We start from the raw sequence: 23,105 nt of genomic DNA, 5'->3' as shown, positions 1-23,105 counted from the left end.
CATGGAGGGGGCTTGCACCCTTTGTTGTTTTGTATGGCACTATCACAGCAAAGGCCACATTGACATTTTTAGCACCTTCGTGCTTCCCACTATTGATGAGTAATTTGGGCATGGCGATTCCATCTTTCAACACGATTGAGCACCTGTTCATAATGCGCGGCCTGTTGCAGAGTGGTTACATGAGAAGATCATCCCTGTAATGGACTGGCCTGCACAGAGTCCTGACCTGAATCCTATAGAACACCTTTGGGATGTTTTGGAACGCTGACTTCATGCCAGGCCTCACCAACCGACATCGATACCTCTCCTCAGTGCAGCACTCTGTGAAGAATGGGCAGCCATCCCCCAAGAAAACCTTCCAGCTCCTCATTGAACATATGTCTATGAGACTGAAAGCTGCCATCAAGGGTAAGTGTGGGCCAACACCATATTGAATTCCAGCATTACCGATGGAGGGCACCACAAACATGTAAGTCAATTTCAGCCAAGTGTCCGGATACCTTTGATCACATGGCGTGTACTTCAACTCTACCTCTTTCCCATTTTTCCGTTCCATTTGAAAACATGATTTAAGATAAATTTCTCTTTTGATACATACCAAAAATTTTTTCATATTGTTCAGTAGCAAGGTTTGTTGCTTATGAACTTTTTCTCCAGCTCTACAAACTGGAGTACTGTGTTTTTCAAATGGACAAATTCCGTAACAAAAATGCCTTATGTTTTCGGAAGCTTCTACTACCTATGCTTGCATTTCTAGATGTGCCAGTATTTCTTTTCCGATCTTCAGTATCCTGACTGCTTTTGCTATTCAATCTGAAACACAAAACTTTCATAATATTTGTTACTGGAGCAGCTTGAGGGATTAAGATCAAAACGTGAATTTTTCTCAACAGCAGGATATATCCCACTTTTCCTCGATTTCTTTGACCAGCTTGTTGTAAGCTAAATAATTAAGATACTGTCTGCCTGCATCAGATTGTCCGATTCACTAGGATGAAAGCCACTAGCTCTTGCTATTTTCTTATGAACTGCCTCTTCGATGTGACACCTTTCAATTTGCATAGCCTTTTCCCTCTCTTCAACCAATGCACTGAAATTTTAATGGTGATATTACAACAGATGATAAAACTGTATTCATATCTTCAGAAATATTGGTCTCCTCAGCGTCATGTGATTGATATGGAATTAACACACGCGGAATTTGCTTTGCGGGAAAATCTTTTCAATGTGATTAGCACAGTTTTTAGCTGATTTTTTATCAGTCACCACAATTATATGTTTTAGATGCGTAGCCATTTCCAAATAAACTGGGCACTTGCATTTCTTGTTGTATTATTTCCAAAAGGGTTACAACACAATATTTTGCAAAGCTTCATACTAGTGGCACAAGTAATGCTTGTTCATGAAAGCATGTCTGGGCATCTCCATTCCAGCATAAAATACTTTTTCATTTAGGCAGCTTTTGTACTTCTTAAAAACAATTCTTTCACCTTTTTAGATCTTTACAGAATATTTAAACTGTTAAATGTCATTCAGAATAGTTATCTTCCTCAAAGCTGTAAGGATTTAATTCATTGCTGCTGTAACCATGAAGAGTCACTCAATGCAGGCAGTAATCTGCCTTGAAAACCTAAACACATTCCATAACATAAATCAATGCAACACAATACGGATTCTACAAGGCTGCAATGCTTCAAATTGTAAAAGAAACAGGAAACAAATTTCAGTGGTTACTGAATTAACAAACACTACTATATTTAAATGTACTGATAAAGCTCAAGAATTTAAGCCATATTATTGCACTTCAACTAAAATGATGCTACAATAACACTATTATAAAATCAGTGATGTCACTATTATGGGACTAGTCCTCCTTGAAAATTTCCAAAAAATTATTTTTCCCTTAGAATGTTCTCTTGGTTGTCCACTTTATTGTAGGGTTCATTTCCAGTTCGCCAGAAAATCCACTAGCGGTTGCGAAAAAGTGTCTTCGGGCAAGCCCTTGCAACTTTTCCACAAAAGCACACAAAAAGTGTATCGAGTGGGCAGAGCAAAAGATAACAGAAACTACCAAAAGAGGCCTGCAGGATCACCATGGCCATGATGAAGATGGAGGTGGACCTCCTTTTGGATCTTGAAGGATTACTGTATGGTCCAGAGGCTGCTGACTAGAGATCTGTTAAACTACAAAAAATGTAACCCAAAATTTTATTGCATTTTTCTCAAAATCGTATGGTAGGGAACATAACTTGAGAATAGAACATATGATTTTTATCGGAATTTGACACCACCACCCTAAATTGAATTCTCTATCAGTGTACATAGCGTATATATTATGACATTTTCAAAAGTCTGTTTATGGTGCATGCTTTTGCCTCCATTTTGTGTGTGAAGAAAATGACATTTGTTTTAACATGACACTATTTTGTTATAACTTAATATTTTTCAATTATTCTATGGATGCTGGTAGAAAATATACTGAAAATGACTTATAAAAATTATTTTGTTATGGGTCCAATAGGAGGTCTTTGGGAATTCCCATTGATGACATATTCTGGTTGCAAGGGGGGCTTCCCACATGGCGCAGCAGTTACAGGAAGCATCTGACGTGGATACAAAAATGATTTTGTAAAGACAAAATTGTAAGGAATAAAACTATTTTATCAGATTTTGTATAACTTTTTATTTTTCTTGGAAAGATTTATCGCATATTTTTCATGCATTCATTGAGGACTACCCCTTTAACATCTGTTGTGTCAAGTAAATGCAACATAAATGATTTACAAACATATTTTGTAGACAGCCCTATCAGTCACAATTCTGTTATCTTCTATAAATCACTGTAATACATTTTATATGCTTGGTAACCTGAGAGACTGATAATATAGTGAACACATCTGTAAAGAAATTAATAATTCATTACTTTTCTGACAGGCAGACATGCAAAGTACTGATTGCTTTCTGATCTTCATTTATGTTATTTCTGTATTCTGTACAATAAGCTGTACCAGGACAGTAAAAAACAGGATCCAGGGATACTCATCAGATGCTCGTGCTAAGCCAACACACACCCACTTCTATTATTTTTTGGGTATGCTACCTTCTACTGTTTACTGGATACTGAAGTTTGACATGTGGTGTGACTCGCTGAGAGACAATGGTGGCACTTAAAAAAGGTGACAAAAACTGAACTTTTTAATTTTTTTAGTCCCCTTCCTAAAGACCAGTTAAGACCACAATAAATTTCCTTATTATGGTTCCAGATGGGGTATGACCATTTTTTTTCCTTCACAGAAATTTATTAATACATGCAACTGCATTGGTAATTCATTACTGATAATCGTAATTCACAAACCAAATCTACATCACATTTTTACAGTTAATGACAATCCATACTGGAAAAATACAAACAAAATAGTTCTGGGTTGCTGTTTCATAAAAATCTGAGTAAGCAACGAAGTAATCTTACTAGACTTTCGTTTCTCAATATTTTTCTCAATAGTGTTCACCTGCCTTTCCTTTCCTGATTTGTGCATACCAAGCATACCCTGAGCCAAGTTTTCTCCCTTTAATTCTTTTTTCCTCCAGTGCTTTCTTTAATTCATCTACAGCTTGAGACAGAAGGTCTTCTTGTGCCTCCTTCCAGAGCATTATTCCAGAGCAGCTGCCTCTTACTCAGCTGATTTTTTCACGTTATTCATCTTTTTAATCTCATCTTCAAGACGTCTTTGGTTTTGTTCTGCTTTTTTGCTTTTCTTCTAATCTAAATTTTCTTTCATAGTCTTCCTTATAAGCAGTATAATTTGCACATGCTTGCTGTACATGTCTAATGAGCTGTGAGTCAACAGAAACAGAGAGAAAATGTCACCTCTCACAGTCCAAACGCTGCTTAAAAATGTTTCAACTGTTACTGCCTTATTTTCTTCTAGCGCGAGCTTCAAAATAGATTATCTGATCTCTATGTCCACATTTCCATGGGACAGAAGGCTTAACAACAAGTTTTGAAAAATGTGGATACTTAAACTCAATGGACGATGAGTCTCTTTTTCAGACATCCTGCTGACAGTAATTGTAAATACCTCTGTTATCTAAATTGGAATATTTTTTTTCAAACAGTAGAATCTTCCACCTGTCTAATAAGTAATCTTGCTGAACATATAACAGCACAATTTTTGCAAGCTTTAATGTGTCACTGCAGCTTCTGCTCTTTATTTTTTCTTGGGGTCTAAAAACCTAGATATTTTTGTGGTGCACCAGACAATACATCTTTTCCTTCACGCTTGCAAGTTGCAATGGAATGTTTTTGGGCATGCTTTAGGAACCACAACTTGTTCCATTCTTCTAGCTTATTAAGCTCTTCGGTTACATGCTCACTAGCAATTAGCTGTTCAAGAGGCAGCAGATTATCCAATGCAAAGAGTTCATTATTTATTACCTCAGTTTTTCTCAAAGCAGAAAGCTTAAAACACTATGCAAGAAGTTTGTTTTTTATTTCTGTAGGCAAGTTATGAATCAAAGGTGTCTGATTCTGAAAAAGTTGCATGGACTTACTGAATAGTTCTGCAGATGAAATTATGGAATGAAATTATGCTTTTATTGCACGTTTTTAAAAGCATTCACAATGGCAGTAGCAGAATTCGGTTTTTGAGATGTATGTGTAATAATGTAATACTGAATATCACCCCACAGTTCCAAAAGCCTGTTGGCTGAAGGACTTAAAATAAGTCACCTTGTGGCTATATGCTTCAAACACCTGTGATGCGGAATGTTACACTTCAAATTCTTCCCTGTAAACATGTGAAACATCACAATAACAGTACATATTTGCATACTTCTTCACCTAAACATTCCAAAGCTTTTACATAGGTATTATGCATGGAATGAATGTTGTAAGTTCTGATGTTTTTACTGCCTCGAATCTCCTGGACATCACTATCTAAAAGACTAAACACTTTTCTTCTTGACATCAGGTGTGTCTGATATCAGCATAAGGCATTTATTTAGAAACAAATTGGTTTCAAAAAGTGCTTCACATAATTTCTGATGTAATGTTTCACTATCTGCTCTGCCTATGAAGAAAGTTCTTAGGTGACACATTGTTATGTTACACCCTGACCAAAATGTAATGGTTGTCTGCAATTCTTCTTTATCCTTAAATCTAGTAGTTTCATCAAAACTCAATGTGTAATATGATGAACATACTACTTCTAACATATGTCCTCAGCTCATTAGTTATTAATTATCCCGTTTTCTTAGACGAAAGTGAAAAATGCTCAGGAACACTATCAGGGCACATCATCTCGAAAACATTACCAAAATCATTTGGCAATTTCAAAGAGTAATTAGAAATCACTTATTTCATTGCCCAAATCAAAGCAGTGATGGTGGAAATATTCTTGGTATGTAACACACATGTTGTTGGCACATTTAACAAGATTGTCTCTGATCTGTAAGTTATAAATTTAACTGATGTGGTGCACATTTAATTCCTAAGTTACAATCACTGGTTAAAAATTGCCTGAATACCATTAGTGTCACAATTAATACAGCAAGAACACAAACTGCAAGATACTTCACTTTCACTAACTTTTTTCCCTGTGCAGAGACTTTACTTTTCAAACCATCTGTCTCTTCAAGCCAGTTACCACGGACACTGCATTTTCCATCTCAAAAAGTGTATTTTAAAAATTAAACAGAGTATCACAGCAGCAATTTAGCACTACAGCAAGATAGAATTTGGAGCAAACATAGAAGCAGTGGCAGAGGAACATTTGACACTAATAACTGTTGTATAACGTAACTTCGGTGCATAAACTATTTCATCTTCGTCACTTAAAAGTCTGTCTTCCATTCACTTGCATAACCTTTCACGAAATGAAGTAGGGTGTTAGGTCGATGGAACTAGGCCCAGCGGTACATCTCATTTCATATCCTTTCTGAAGAGAAATCCCTCTGAACCATAATTAATCCTTTGCTTTGAGGGCTTTATTATAATATGGACCTCTATTTACCTTTCTATCTTCAAGCACTCTGAGTAGTGTTTTTTATTTTTATTTCATTTTTGTTATCAATATGGCATTAAAACCAAATACAATAAAGTCAATACTGGTGATTTTCTTCAGAAGAACTTCATACATTTTCCTTTCAGTGTTGCCTCTTGCCTACAAATTATTCTTGCTGCTCTGAACATACCTTCACCTGTTGTGCATGTGCATTCTATTTCAAACAAATTAAGAAAAATATTAGTTGATTTTGTCACATCAGGTAACATTGTTCAAATACACATAATCAATTAAGACAATTGGTCGATTTTTGAACTTTCATCAGGTATCAAGGAAATTTTGCTATGTGACCCAATTATATTTTTGATGGCTCTGGCTTTCATTTTTGCAGCAATGTGACTTAGTATGCTGACACATGCAAACCTGGAATGAAGAATACACCCTACATCCACCACTTTCAATTTGTGAACATCAGTTTCAGACTCAAAATCATTTAATAGTTGATTCCTTCCGGCAACTTTGTAGGCAGTTCTGAAAACATTTCTTTGCGTTTACATATTTTCTTTCACAGATGTCATCTGGTCTGTTTCACTTTCTCCTAAGCATGATAAGGAAACTGTTAATCACTGTTGCAAAATATTCATTCCCTGATTACTTCTTTGTGGCCCCAACATCCCAACTTTCTTACAACTTTTGCATCCCAGTTTGTTTTTGTACTATCAATTACTCATTTTTCTTACAGAAATCTTCTTTCCATCACATTTGCAAACAATCAGGAAGTTTATAATGAACACTATTTACAGAATCAGATTCACAAATACATGGCACATTTTCAATACAAGTGATTTCATTTCCACTCTCCCTTGCTTTCATCACCTCTGCCATTTTCACCCTCACTGCCAAACATAGATTATATTTGCTGGAGATGATAAATAGTATGAAATCTCAAGATCATTTCAACTCTGAAACTCCAATAGAATTCCACATTTTGCCTTAACCTCTTTAACACCGAATATGGAAGTGAACATGTGAGATTACGGATTCATGCATAACAATGAAAGTCATGCCTTCTTGAAATTTATTTTAAAATCTGACCACATAAGACTATTAATTATTTCTGTGGCTCTTAACATTCATGTGTGGGACTATTTCAATAATATTGTACACGTTGACACTCTAAAGACATTCTGAAAAGATTGAGAGATTGGCTGCCATTACACTTAAAAGGAACACCAACATACCTTTTACAAATAACCCGGATATAGACCAAATCTAATATCATTACGTGCTTTTACTAATAAAGTCACTGATGTATCATTTTTCTGCCTTTTAATACAAATAAATTGTAGGTTTTTACCCCCTCTGAGGATTCAAAAAGTTAACTCAGCACTGGACAAGTCTGACTATTTCCCTGTAAGTGTTTCCAATGAACTATTTGTAATATAAGCTATGAACTGCTTCATTCAATAAACAACTGCAATTCTTTTAACTACTGATTTTGGTCACATTCTGACCATCTTTGGCCCACAAACAAAGTATTCAACTGTGCTTTCCACAAATGCAATAATTAATCTCTGTAAACACATTGGTCATAGCAGGAATCACAAAAAACAGTAACGAATTATTATACAGAATGGTCTTGATTGCATAAAAATACTTTAATTCCTAAGCAGTGACCTGTTTTGACATGATGTATATCATCACAGGGTGACAGGCAAGTGACGGGGCATCTGCTATTTAACAAAATGACACTACCACACAGTCTGCAATCAATAGTCAGTGGTATCCACAATCCCTGCTCTGCGCCATTTTCTCCATATGTCAGCACTCAGTATAACACTGTATAATTTATTTTTAACTTAATGTTTGTTATATTATGTGTTTCCCTCTATTCAGTTGTACTCTTAAATTACAGAGAGTAATTTGAAGAAGATCCACATTGGGTCAAAACCAGTCACTACTTATTAATGTTTTGTACATGATCAAGACTACTCTATATAATATTTTATTACAATAATTAATAATTCTTGAAATTTTCAATCGAGGTATACCATATGATGTAACAGATATGTTTTCTGTCTGGCAATGTAAACATCAACATGTGTTATGGTCCACAGGTGGTCAGAAACTTAGCAAAATTGATAGTCAAAAAAGAATATAAGTACAGCTGAGTATTATATGAAGTAGTTCCTAACCTTCATGAAAGATGTCCAGCTCCAACTACACAAGTATCTGTAGTATTCACACAGACTTGTCCCGAGTATGTTCTTAAAAAAAAAAAAAAGATCATGCTGAAAACCAATGCCTCTGAATTTTTATATGAAAATTCTTCAAGTTTTCTAAAAATAAAACATATTTTATTTTATTATATTAATATTCTACACCTTTATTCTTATGCCTACATTTTTATTTATCCACATAGTCACCCAGACAATGGACACATTTCTCCCAATGAGAGACCAGTCTGCTGATACTCTCATTGCAGAAGGTTTGACTTTGCTGACAGACCCACAACCTCGTCTCTGCCTACATCACTTCACCACTATCAAAGTGAAATCCTCAAAGGTGTTCTTTAAGTTTTAGAAACAGATGAAAATTAGACTGTGTGGAGGATGATGGAAGACAGTGAACCCAAGGCATCGAATTTTGCAGATGTCACAGCACTTGTGTGTGGTCTGGCATTGTCATGCTGAGGGAGAGACTGCTCCATATATGGATGGTTATTACAGCATGCAGTTTCTCATGCACTGATAGTTATGTTACATTCTGCCATGTTACACGCAACAATTTAGAACCCTGCAATGGCACAGGATCGTAACTCACATCAGAGAAACGGGAAATGTCAACAGAGTAATATGCATGACGTGCAATACCTCAAACAATATTGAGAACAGAATAAAAAATTCAGAGGCATTACTTTTCAGTATGACATCGTAACAAAGGTATGTGATGATAAGCATCATAAAAAATTCACTGCCCAAATTTCTTAAGCCAGTCATCAAAAAGCCAGTACGTTCTCAAAGCTTTTCACTGACAGTGGCACTACGAATTCAAAGCCATATTCCTTGTTACTCTAGAATGACTGCTTGAACAGGTTTCATAGAGAACAATATCAGTCGTAATCCTCTGTTATCTTACTTTAATTATTGCAATACTGTAACACAAAAACATTTAACACAAATAAATGTAGTCTTGGCATATGTACAATTACAACAATACATTAAATATCTTTGTGCTGTTATTTTTGCCTGACAATAAAGCTGCACTTCAAAACAGATTGTAGTATTAAAATAATTAAAGTAAGTTGATAAAGAATTGTGACTGTTAGTGACACTATAAAATATGTTTATTTACTGTGATGACTGTTTTTAATGTGACATGTTCCACATCCTTAAGGATCTCCTCTTTTTGATCTATGGAACGAAAATTGTATACATTACTCTCAGAAGTCCAGACACCTATAAAGATCCTTGAATGCAACTAAAATGCATACTCATTTTATATGTAACTTTCATTGTTTACACTACACACATGCCCCCCCCCCCCCCCCACACACACACACACACGTGCGCTGAAAATGGTTCTGAGTGGTTATTATCATCACATATGAAATAATAGTGTTTTTGTGGACTGCCACTTCATAGAATAACAACTTTTGCATGAACAAACGAACATCACAATTCTTGTTAACAGGTGGCAGTCTGTTTTGCTCAATTAATGTAAAAATTAATTTAAATTCCACTAAAAGAGGTTTCACGCTCTTGCATGATACGTGACTATTTTACAGAATCCAAAAGCTTAACACATGATATATTACCGGTAACAGCTTTGTTCCCTGTAGATGACAAACCGAGTGCCTCCTTGGTCATTGCAGACAGCCCCTTCACCTATCAAACAAAAACAAAAACAAAAAAATCAATCATCATTATTTTGTAGAGAAAATAAGATGTATGAGGTTACAAAGAAAAAGATTAGTAACATTTATGTCTAGGTTGTATGATAATTTTCAGGTTTGTCTGGTGTCTTTGAAACATAAGGCAACAATTAGTTCCCAGTATACGCGATAGTAAAATTGTTTGGGAGTTAAGTGCTGTGTAACGTAAAGAAAATCTCATATATATTCATGGGAAATTTATATCATAGCAATTGCACAAGCCAGTTAAATACTAAAGCAAAAGCATGCCTTTTGATAAACAGCTTTACCTACAACTTTTCACTACCTAACTGTTTAAAGCGAATTTTTACTGTTATCATTGTTTTTATTAAACTATCATTTTACATACAAATTTCACTTCACTTTTCATTTCCTTTCCTCCTGTTTTCTTATAACTTACATTTTGATCTCGTCCCCCATCAAAATTATTCCTGTGATCAGCTCTCTTTTGTGCAGAATGCTTATTTCTTTTCTACAACTTCTTTTCTTCACTTCTGCCCTTTACTTACTCCTCTTCCAACCTCTGTTAAAATCATTCTCCAGGTATAGTTATTTGAAGTCAGTAAAGACTCATCAGAGTCTTCACACAATAGATTACAACAGTGTCTATTCTTAAACACCATTTAATGTTTATCAGTTATAATTACAACAATCAAAATTCATCGCTTCACCGTCATTGAAATGTGTTTGAATTGTCTCAATTGTGCCTGTTTCTCTATGTATACATCATTCAAAATTGTTTCATTTGTTGTTGCTTCAATAAATTCTAGAACAATGAAAATGTTACTATACAGGGTTGTCAAATGACAAGCAGACAGTAGACAAAAAGTAAGTGAACTGTTTATTGTTTCAAAAGTTACCATCACAACTGTTTATACATTTATGCTACTGTGAAACAAGAATGTCAATGCTCTCATGGGGAAAATGTTTTTGGTTGCCTATGGAACCATGATTTGTCCAAACAAATCAACAACGATGAATGTCTTTCTTGTGGGCTCCCAAAATATCGAAATCACATGGGGGCAAACTGGGACTGTATGGAGGGCATGTCAGGACTTCCCAACAGAACTTCTGCAACATAGTCATAGACCCGTCCACAAGCTCTCAAGGTTGTTTCGATTACTGCTGCTTGCCTGCTATGTGGGACAAACTGGTAGCCAAACCGGAAGCCAGGTAGATCAAAACAATGTGCAGAAAAATGTAATTTCATGGCCCACCTCAACGAAAATGGGCATAGTGTACCAGTTATGTGCTCACACGTGAAGATGCTCAGTCCATGTGAGAAGGATACGCTTATGGATCTATTGGAGGAGTCTGAAATGTTTTACTATCAGAAAGATTTTGGGGCCGTTTGATATCCCACTGCTGTTAAAACAAAACACCATTTTTGTCTGTCCTAATTCCTTAAACTGTACTTAGAATTTAACATTGCTTTAATAAATTTATAAGTGTGGGTCATATGGATAAGAGTTACTCTGTTTTTAACCTATATGTAAAGTGTGCAGCAATAACTGATGCCACTGGTTAGTTCACACAGTTACAACCACATACATACAAGGATGAATAAAATATAAACAGTCGGCAGGACCATACTCTTGCTTCTAGTATTGTTGGTTGGGCCCACTGAGGGTTAGGAGAGCCAGACATTACATACTTCTTCCAACTGCTTTGTCAGTAATGCTCACCATGTCGGGGCAACAGATGAATCCTCCACTGCACAACGCATAGTTCAGTGACCAAACACTGTCACCGGCCAGTTTGTTTTCCTGACTTAAAAAATTCAAGGAAGGGTGAGAATGTGCAGAAAATCAGCAATGTTAGTGCCTTCCTCAGACCAGCGTTACAGACTACGACACTGGCGCGGTTCGAGACATTCTTGAAGGAAATTGACGGGCGAGATCATTATCAGAAATTGCACAGCACGTCAGAATAAGTTACGGGAGCAATCATTACAAATGACCTACATTTCTGTAAAGTGTGTTCCAGATGGCTCTCCCTGCTCTTGACCAACAATCAGAATGAGACTTTTGGAAGTATGTCAGAGGCCTACAGCAAGGTTTGCGTAAGAAAGTGATGCATTTTTGAGTCGGGATCGTCACCTGCGATGAGACATGGGTCTACCATTACAGTCCCAAATCCAAACAACCTAGTAAGGAGTGGCAGAGGAAAGAGGAGGGGGCTCCAGTTACAGATAAAACTCAACTGTCAGCTGGCAACGATCTTCGGCCATCAACTGGCAATGATCTTTCAACAGTCTTTTTTTCAACAAATGATTCATTTTGCTCACTGATTTTTTGCTTGATCAATGCACAATCAATATCTGTAAACTGCTCAACAAGGTTAGGGATGCATATCACCACAGAATCCAAGACCAACCAATTTGATAGGCCATCCTCTACCACAACAATGCCAGGGCCCATGATGCAGCTCCAACAGTCTCCAAACTACAGGAAATGGAATTAGATAAAAGACAACTTCAGTTGATACTGGATCTCACTTTCACATGCGGCTGCGACCAGCCAGCAGCCTTGTGTCCAGTGTGGGGCGGCCACGCACCTCACCGTTCTTGTTCACCTGAAGATGGACTTGGTAGTCACCCGAAATTGGTTATGATTAACAAATAAATCTTTTACAGCTGAGTTGATTTATTATCTGATTCAACGATACTCCGTTGCAGATGTCCTATCAATCAAATTTTATACAGTAAATGCACTGGACCTATTGCTCTGTGATTTCCATTTGTTTGGAGTGCTTAAAGTAATTTTAGGAGGGCACCAACTTCAATATGGCGAGGGGATGGAGGAATTCATGCGCAACTGTGTCCTGGTGCAACCAGCTTCTCGCTGGGAAAACTGTATTTCTAAAGCCAAAACTATGTGGAAAAATAAACCAACTGTCTTTTGTCTTTCAATAAACGATTTTTTCTTAAATTAAAATCCCATTTGTATTTGATTCACCATTCTAGAACTATAAAACATTTGACACTGTTTTTAGTTACAACCACATTTTTTGTTTTACTTGCACAAGTCACGTTGTTGTTGTGGTCGTCAGTCCTGAGACTGGTTTGATGCAGCTCTCCGTACTACTCTATCCTGTGCAAGCTTCTTCATCTCCCAGTACCTACTGCAACCTACATCCTTCTTAATCTGCTTAGTGTATTCATCTCTTGGTCTCCCCCTACGATTTTTACCCTCCACACTGCCCTCCAACACTAAATTGGTGATCCCTTGATGCCTCAGAACGTGTCCTATCAACCGATCCCTTCTTCTGCTCAAGTTGTGCCACAAACTTCTCTTCTCCCCAATCCTATTCAATACTTTCTCATTAGTTATGTGATCTACCCATCTAATCTTCAGCATTCTTCTGTAGCACCACATTTCGAAAGCTTCTATTCTCTTCTTGTCCAAACTATTTACTGTCCAAGTTTCACTTCCATACATGGCTACACTCCATACAAATACTTTCAGAAATGACTTCCTGACACTTAAATCTATACTCGATGTTAACAAATTTCTCTTCTTCAGAAACGCTTTCCTTGCCATTGCCAGTCTACATTTGATATCCTCTCTACTTCGACCATCATCAGTTATTTTGCTCCCCAAATAGCAAAACTCCTTTACTACTTTAAGTGTCTCATTTCCTAATCTAATACCCTCAACATCACCCGACTTAATTCGACTACATTCCATTATCCTTGTTTTGCTTTTGTTGATGTTCATCTTATATCCTTCTTTCAGAACACTGTCCATTCCGTTCAACTGCTCTTCCAAGTCCTTTGCTGTCTCTGACAGAATTACAATGTCATCGGCGAACCTCAAAGTTTTTATTTCTTCTCCATGGATTTTAATACCTACTCCGAATTTTTCTTTTGTTTCCTTTACTGCTTGCTCAATATACAGATTGAATAACATCGGGGAGAGGCTACAACCCTGTCTCACTCCCTTCCCAACCACTGCTTCCCTTTCATGTCCCTCGACTCTTATAACTGCCATCTGGTTTCTGTACAAATTGTAAATAGCCTTTCTCTCCCTGTATTTTACCCCTGCCACCTTTAGAATTTGAAAGAGAATATTCCAGTCAACATTGTCAAAAGCTTTCTCTAAGTCTACAAATGCTAGAAACGTAGATTTGCCTTTCCTTAATCTTTCTTCTAAGATAAGTCGTAAGGTCAGTATTGCCTCACGTGTTCCAGTATTTCTACGGAATCCAAACTGATCTTCCCCGAGGTCGGCTTCTACTAGTTTTTCCATTCGTCTGCAAAGTATTCGTGTTAGTATTTTGCAGCTGTGTCTTATTAAACTGATTGTTCGGTAATTTTCACATCTGTCAACACCTGCTTTCTTTGGGATTGGAATTATTATATTCTTCTTGAAGTCTGAGGGTATTTCGCCTGTTTCATACATCTTGCTCACCAGATGGTAGAGTTTTGTCAGGACTGGCTCTCCCAAGGCCATCAGTAGTTCCAATGGCATGTTGTCTACTCCGGGGGCCTTGTTTCGACTCAGGTTTTTCAGTGCTCTGTCAAAGTCACAAGTTTTGTAAAAGTACAAAATAATAAAGAAAATGATATAACATACAAATTTTAAAATACGTTTAATATACTTTGTCTACGCATCACACATGTGGATGATGCTGTAGACTGGCATGACGTACACTGAAGCCAGTTGTATAATAATTGTGAACAGCAGCCTCAGGGTGAACTCAACCTTTGACACGAATAGTCCAGGTGAGACTATGTGTATACAGTATATAAGTTGTTGCAATGTTTGAACTTACATTTGCTGGTATGTACTTTATCACTGACTCACATGTAACACTTATATAACAGTACATATAGTAAGGATCACATATCATATAGTAAATGGTTTTTATAAGCCTTTTAGCACTTTAAGAAGGCCACCCAGTGACTGAAATCTAGACTGGCAATAAATATTATTTGCAACTGATTGCTGTACTCTTTACCACATTCACTGGACACACCTGTTTCCTTATGGAGTAAGACCTAACAAAATTTTACTTATTGTGCATGTAAAGTATAGCAGGAAGCATACACTTAAATTGAATTTGTTGATGATTCAGGTGGGTACAGGATGCTAGGTTTACTAAATAGAGCTGCCTTCTCTAGCAGCAACAATGGCCCTAACACAGCTGAGCATCAAGTCGAATGTGGATGACATATACAGAAATATCATCCACGCTGCTTCAACTCTATGACACACTTCATGAATTGTATTCGCTGGCGAGTGGTAATGCACCAATCTCTTCATAACCAACAATTAGATGTCTTCAACAGTTGAGAGATCAGAACATACCATCCAAGGCAATACTCAAACACCTTCCGTACTAAATTAGTTCTCAGGCTACATGCAGTCATGCACTATATGTTGAAGGATAACATAATAGAGACTGAGAATATAGAGCACACCTGAGAAGTTAGCACATCAAAAATATAACAGGTGCACTCCTAATTACTAGCTCTGTTAGCCAGCAGTTACTGTATCGTGCACTCAATGGCACACCCACATGATTGTGCTAGATGCTGGGTTAATATGATAATGACAAACACAATTCATAAGCATTCATGTGCAAAACCAGAAATCATATGAAAAGATAACTTGGTGCTACCCTGTGTCTAATGTTGTCACTGGGTACACCAAAGTCAGCGTACCTCTCTGCTGCTGCACCTACGGAAGCGCTGATGGTCCGTGGCACTCAAAATGTCTTTGCACTGACCAAACAGGAAACTGACATGTGACAAATGAGCCCATTTCCTGACTTAAAAGTACACAATGTGGTTTTATGATCCTGCAGATCTGAGTGAACAATACCTCTGTGCTCTCAAGCTTTAGTCACAAGGGACGGTTGAGATCCCACATGGTATTTAATACACACCTCCTGAATCACTGATTCCATACTCACATGATAGTCATGTAATACCAACCAACACAAGACAATGTCGAGGCACAGTAAACCACAGTCTCCATAAGGCACAATCCTGCCACTATCGAATCCTGGTAGACGTTTCTCCTCCTTACACGAGGTGTAACACGATTGTCTCACTGGAAACCAACATCAAAATGTGTTTTATGAATGAGAAACTGCCGATAATCATTCCTTACGCAGGATGAAGCAAAACACCACTGACAAAATTTCAGAAGTTTTTCAAAGATTTTGAGTACTTTAGGTATCAGGAACCTGCGATCTCTGAAGGTTGATTAAAGAACACGAACTGTGTGACTAAGAATTGTGTGACTAAAATAGCTTGAGACTTTTGACAGTCTGGCCCAGTGGTGAGAACATGATGATGTTGCACAGGTAACATCAACAGCGACCCTCTTTCCCCTCATGTGCCCCAACAGCTCAGCACGTACAGTACGATCTGTTGCTGTGGCATCGTTAAACACTAGCATGAACTGGTGAGCATTCACTGCTTCTGTGTTCCTCTGCTCTTGTTGTGAAGTAAGTTTCCCCCCTCCCTGTAGTTGAAGTGTTCTGTGCTTGTCAGCTGTTACTGTGTACTAGTGTCCTGTATCTGTGCTGTTTCAGTAGCAGTGTGATAAGTCTCAAGATTTGCAGTAAAAGAAAATGTCACAGGGTGTTTGTAATGTCACAGACTTTTCCAGCACACTGCTGCCTTTGTCACCCCTGAGTGATGTAAGAATATGTATTTATTTTAAAATCTCATTAAAGAGTTTTTACACAGTATGATTTTAGGAAATAATCAAAAGAGTGTATTTTTTTACATTTTATGTTGAGCGAGTGAGGGTCAGAGCAACACAACATCATACACTTCATTGTGAGTGGAAAATTGCTGTCAGCCAGAATTACAATGTTAGCTGATGGCCAATGACTGGTAGAGGATCTCGCCATTTTGTTCAGGGTCCTTGCACCAATTTTTTTTTAATTAGAAAAGGGAAAAAACATGAAAATCTCTGGAAATGTTTAGTCTGTATGTTGCACCTCACAATGAAAGGACAGCTGTTGGAAATACTATGTACCGTAATTGTGATTATGACAAACTACTGTTTATTGCAATGTTTGATTATTGTGATTACCATGGAAAGTTGAGTGTTATAATCATACTGCAGCGTCTGAAAAGTTTATATGACAAAACCATTATCCTGTGTTACTGGAAGCTTTAAAGAAGGTTTAGTGAAAAGAAATATTTAGCATAATTAAGAAAAATGAAGCCTGAAACAATAATACTGTTTACTAATCCATAAGTATATGAATATATTGGACCTATAACAAGAATTACTAATTTCAAAATTTTAAAAGTTTGGTTAACTGTGAAGTTATAGAAACTATTTAATGAGTGTTTAGTAAATGAAAATTTAATTTCAAATTGGAAACTGTGGTGGGAGGGGGGGGGGGGGGGGGGGGGAATACAAAAGCACTCTCAATACTAATTATAAAATATTCCTGACAAAAACTTGCATCCAAAGTGAAATCATACTGATATACAAAATCTTAAGCAACATATACAGAGAACCGTTACGTACATGGTGCACCAAACCATGGCCGTATAAATTAACTCATTGCTGTGGCATCAGTAAACAGTAGCATGAGTTGGTCAGCATTCATTACTTCTGCTTTACTCTGCTCTTACTGGGAAGTGTACATTTTTTTTTTAATAGCATTTAAGTGTTCTTCATTTGTCAGATGTTACTGTGAACTTTGGTTTTACATTAGCTTTGTTTCAGTAGTAGTACGGTAAGTCTCAAGGTTTGCAGTAAAAGAAAGTTCCATGAGTTCATGATCACTGGCTTCAGAGTTGGTCTATATCCATGGTTAAGGATGTGAATGGGCATAGTCTGCATGTGAGTATTCTGGACCAGGGTGCAATAGTGGGGGGCCAGTTTTAGGTATTTCAAGACAGCTTAGGGACAGATGACTCTGTAGTTTGATCGCCTCCTCTCCAAACCAACCAACCAAGACAGGTAGGCACCAATGCACATTCATAAGTTTATGGTGTTGCTTGCTGGGAAGTTAATAGAAAGGAAAGCAGATGAGCATGATCAAGCATCATAGGTCATTCTTTCTTGGAAACTACAGACAAGAACAGAAGCTATGACAAATAGATAACAATGATAGACACATTCTAGCACCGTGTAATATCCAAACATTCATATTGTCATCATCAACAAAAGGAGTTGCAATGTTCAACAAGTTTCTTTTCAACCTCAAAGAAATTGAATTATTTAGTAAGAGTAAGTCGCCCTTTCGGAACTATCTTGAGTTCGGTTTCACGAAAAGTTTTCATCCCAGCAGTTTATCATAGAGATAAGTGACTCAATGGCCTGGAAATTACATTATCTGTGTGCCATGAGGAACATTTCATTCAACACGATCAAGTGGTTCGGCAGGACAAGACACATCATACACTGACAAAAGCCTGTAGGTAACCTGCATCAGAGAAATATGCCATAAAAACAAACTGAACCTCACATGAATAAGACAGAATTAACGGCGGAACTTCTAAGACCATATAAGGGGGGGGAGGCAGGGGGCGGGGGATATTTCCATCTCAACAAACTGGCTACAGTGAAGAAGATAAAGTAATCAGTCTTCCTCCATACCATGCTCTTTCCATCTTATTGAACTCATGTGACCCATGTGGAAAGCTATGTGGTAGGAGACAATAAAAAATTAATCTTAGGTTGGAAATGTTGACAAAATAAGCTATTGTGAATGTTGCACCACAAGATTGGTCTCCACTTGTGAGCCTTACCAACAGGGTAGTCAAAGAGAGATGGACCCTGAAGCATTGCCGGAGGAACAAAATGTACTATCTAAAGGGAAAAAAAAAAAAAAAAAAAAAAAAAAAAATCACTCTAATTTTCCTCAATACAGCTTAAACTGTTCACTTCAAGCAATTTGGGAAAACAAAGCTGTTTCTGGAGTTTATATGTGCCGTAACTCATTTGGGTATTGTCAGATTTAATTGTAATGAAACCATTTGCACCATAGTCACTTCGAACAGAACATGGCCAGTTGCCTAACAGATGGCTGCATACCTATGCCACCCCTCCAGCAGGAGCTGTTCAGCTGTACCACATGCATGATCAGATACTGCATGGCTGAAACAGAAGCATTGCACAAGATGTTTTGAACACTGCATGTGCCAATAATGTGTGGGACCATGACAGATATGTACAAAATGCACGTAAACTTCATCTGTGGAATTGCTTGCACACTATGAGGCTGATCGTGACAATTCTTTGTCAAATATTGTCAGAGGCAATGAAACATGGGTTCATCACTCCAAACCGGAGACAAAACGGCAATATATGGAGTGGTAACACCACACCACCTCCTCTCTGAAGAAATAGTTCACAGCTGCAACGTCAGACATTAAAGTCATGGTGACAGTCTTCTGAGACTCTGAAGGGGTTATACTGTTTGATGTCCTCCCTCACAGTGGAACTATCAACTCTGAAGTGTATTGCGCGACCCTCAAGAAACCCAAGAAACCAAAGAAACAACTTCAGCACATTCGCCTTGACAAAAATGCAAACAAAAGTCTCCTTTTCCATGAAAATGCAAGGCCTCACATGTCCGCACACCAGAGAAGAGCTCACAAAACTTCGTTGGTGTGTTTTTTCCCATCCACCCTACAGCCAGGTCTCATGCCTTCCAACTTCCATCCGTTTGGTCTAATGAAGGATGTATTCTACAGGAAGCAGTACATGGATGATGGGGAGGTTACTGATGCAGCAAGCTAACGGCTTCAATATCAACCAGTACAATGGTACCATTTATGCATACAGGCCCTCCCAGGAAGGTGACAGAAGAGCCCACTGAATGGACATTGTGTTTAAAAATAGGGTTTTGTAGCCAAATGAGTTGGGAATAATATGGTGTACAGGAATCCTGAATAAAACCAACCCGTTTTCAGAAAAAAAGGGGTGATGCATTACTTACTTAACATTCCTCGTACAATTCCACTTAATTTCACTGTTCTGTTATTCCCAGATGTTTGTAAGCATGACCCCCAACAATGACTGAATTATGTAGTTAAAGGATATTAAATTTTGGGTTGCAGAATTTCACATTTCTCTACATTAACATCTTAATCTTAGCTACCACTATTTAGCTTTCTCCCATCTGGTTGGATACTACAATTTTTATTGGCTAATACTTCTTCAGAGAGAACTGCATCTGCAAGATGTCTGAGATTAAAATTAATACTATCTGAACAGCATTGACCCTATGATATTTCTGGGTATGTAGAAGGCATTCCACCCTTTTTCTAGGAATTTTTAATCAAGTCTTACTTATGGCTAAATATGTAAGTAACATTGGTGTGACACCGAATCAAATGAAACTACATTTTTATCTTTCTATATGGCTCTTAGGACAAAATATATTAGAGTTACGTTTTGTATCAAGGTGGTTTTCAGGATCCATTCTCGTTGCAATGTAGTAGGAAATTGGTCTTTATGTTTGAACTCTACATATGTTCTAGACTTCTGGTACAAATGGAAGACACACAGAATGGTAGTTCTGAGAATAAATTGTGCTGCTGCCTTTATAGATAAGTGACTTCTTTTGATTTTTCCTACTGCTGGCAAGATTTCTTTGTTTAAGGGATCTGCAGTAAATCTTTGTTAAGAGTGGAGTTAATTCCCTCACATATTCTGTGTAGAATGTAATAAGTGTTCTTAACTGGCCGTAGGGCCTTGTTGAGATTTAGCATTTGCTTCTCCTCCTTCAGTACCATTATGTATTGGTTTTGCTACATCATTAACGTTTGCTGTGATCTGACTCACTGCGGTAACACCACTCAATGTTCTTCTGGAAAGAAACACTGGAACTTAGAATTCAACATTTAACCTATTAGCACCCAGTGTTACATTAATGGTACACATGACAGGACTAGAGAACAATGAACTTCTATAATCTTGTTATGCTTGTTTAAGGGTTGTTGAACATCTGCTCTCTCCTTCCTGCGTCGGTAATTGTGGGAAGAAGTCCATTACGGAGAACAATTGGCAGCTGAATCACACCATGGATTTAGAGTAAGTGTAACTATTAAAATAATTTTCATTCACATTCAAAAACTGAGTGGTTCTTGGTGTGGGTTCCTGTAGTCATGTCCTAGTTCATGAACCACGGGCAACGTATGAGTGGCCAAGTAAGTGGTCCCGACAGTCGGGATACCAGATTCTTTGGGATAAGGCTGGGCATCTTGGACATATTCTGAGTCGTGGTCACCTTTGTGCTCATACAGCAAAGACTACAAAATCCACCGGTTAGTCCCTCAGCCGTTAGGGGTAAAACCCAATGGGACTCGGGGCAAGTAAGGCTAGCAACCTGCTTCCCTGGTACTTTAAATATGATGCTGGCAACAATCAGAGCAAAATGCCTCGGACCTTTGGAGGTGACGGAGTCCCACCTCTAACTGACAAACCAGGGACTCCTAAGATACGACTTGGCAAACAGATGGTAATGAGATGGGGAGCTATTAATATCAATGGGGGCTACTCTGGGAAGAAGGTAGAGCTGACAGAGGCTGCAAGTAAGATGGGGCTGGACGTTTTAGCAGTTAGTGACAATCGGGTAAGGGGTGAGAAAGAAGAGGAAGTGGGAGAATACAAGGTCTACCTGTCAGGAGCCAAAGCAGGAATAGCACAATGGGGTGTAGGGCTTTACATCAGGAAAGAAATGGAACCCCGCATACTTGCAATAAGATATGTAAACGAACGACTGATGTGGATAGATTTGACAGTGTCTAGCAAGAAAATTAGGATTGTGTCAGTATATTTGCATTGTGAAGGGACAGATCAAGATAAGACGGATAGTTTTTATGAGGCACTCAGTGATGTAGTTGTTAGAGTAAAGGACAAGGACAGTGTTCTGCTCATGGGTGATTTTAACGCCAGGATTGGAAATCGAACAGAAGGGTATGAAAAGGTTAGGGGTAAATTTGGAGAGGATATGGAGGCCAACAGGAATGGGAAACAACTCTTGGATTTCTGTGCCAGTATGGGCTTAGTAATCACAAACTCCTTTCTTAAACATAAGAACATTCACCGGTATACTTGGGAAGGCAGGGGAACCAGATCTGTCATTGACTACATAATAACAGATCAGGAATTCAGGAAGGCTGTGAGTGACACACGTGATTTCAGGGGATTCTTTGATGACACTGATCATTATTTAATCTGCAGTGAAATTGGGATTGTGAGGCCGAAAGTGCAGGAGGTCAGGTCCATATGTAGGAGGATAAGAGTGGAGAAACTTCAGGATAAGGAAATCAGGTACAAGTACATAACAGCGATCTCAGAAAGGTACCAGTTAGTTGAATATAGTTAATTACAGTCATTGGAAAAGGAATGGACAAGGTACAGGGACACAGTACTAGAAGTGGCTAAAGAATGTCTTGGAACAGTAGTGTGTAAAAGTAGGATGAAGCAAACAGCTTGGTGGAATGATACAGTCAAGGCAGCCTGTAAAAGGAAAAAGAAGGCATATCAAAAATGGCTACATACCAGAACCCAGGTAGACAGAAAAAGTTATGTTGAAGAAAGAAACAAAGCCAAACAGATAATTGCAGCATCCAAGAAGAAATCGTGGGAAGACTTTGGAAACAGGTTGGGGACTATGGGTCAAGCTGCTGGAAAACCATTCTGGAGTGTAATTAGCAGTCTTCGAAAGGAAGGTAAGAAGGAAATGACAAGTATTTTGGACAGGTCAGGAAAACTGCTGGTGAATCCTGTGAATGCCTTGGGCAGATGGAGGGAATATTTTGAAGAGTTGCTCAATGTAGGTGAAAATGCGATCAGTAATGTTTCAGATTTCGAGGTAGAATGGGATAGGAATGATGATGGAAATAGGATCACATTTGAGGAAGTGGAAAAAATGGTCAATAGATTGCAGTGCAATAAAGCGGCTGGGGTGGATGAAATTAAGTCAGAACTCATCAAATACAGTGGAATGTCAGGTCTTAAATGGCTACACAGGATAATTGAAATGGCCTGGGAGTTGGGACAGGTTCCATCAGACTGGACAAAAGCAGTAATCACACCAATCTTTAAACATGGAAACAGAAAAGATTGTAACAACTACAGAGGTATCTCTTTAATCAGCGTTGTGGGTAAAATCTTCTCAGGTACTGTTGAAAGGAAAGTGCGAGTATTAGTTGAGGGCCAATTGGATGAAAATCA

At 37.9% G+C, this 23,105-nt stretch overlaps 1 protein-coding gene across 1 annotated transcript in view; it reads right to left on the bottom strand.

Annotated features, from left to right (window-relative positions):
• LOC126191267 (uncharacterized) overlaps positions 1-23,105 on the bottom strand; it is a 123,386-nt gene that overhangs the window by 28,790 nt on the left and 71,491 nt on the right. Inside the window, exon 3 of the mRNA XM_049932079.1 lies at positions 9,820-9,889. Within this exon, the coding sequence (XP_049788036.1) occupies positions 9,820-9,889 (70 nt within the window). The remainder of the gene's footprint in view (positions 1-9,819; positions 9,890-23,105) is intronic.

Source organism: Schistocerca cancellata, chromosome 1 (genome assembly GCF_023864275.1).
Source record: "Schistocerca cancellata isolate TAMUIC-IGC-003103 chromosome 1, iqSchCanc2.1, whole genome shotgun sequence".
Taxonomy (NCBI): domain Eukaryota; kingdom Metazoa; phylum Arthropoda; class Insecta; order Orthoptera; family Acrididae; genus Schistocerca; species Schistocerca cancellata.
This window is presented reverse-complemented; position numbering and strand designations above follow the sequence as displayed.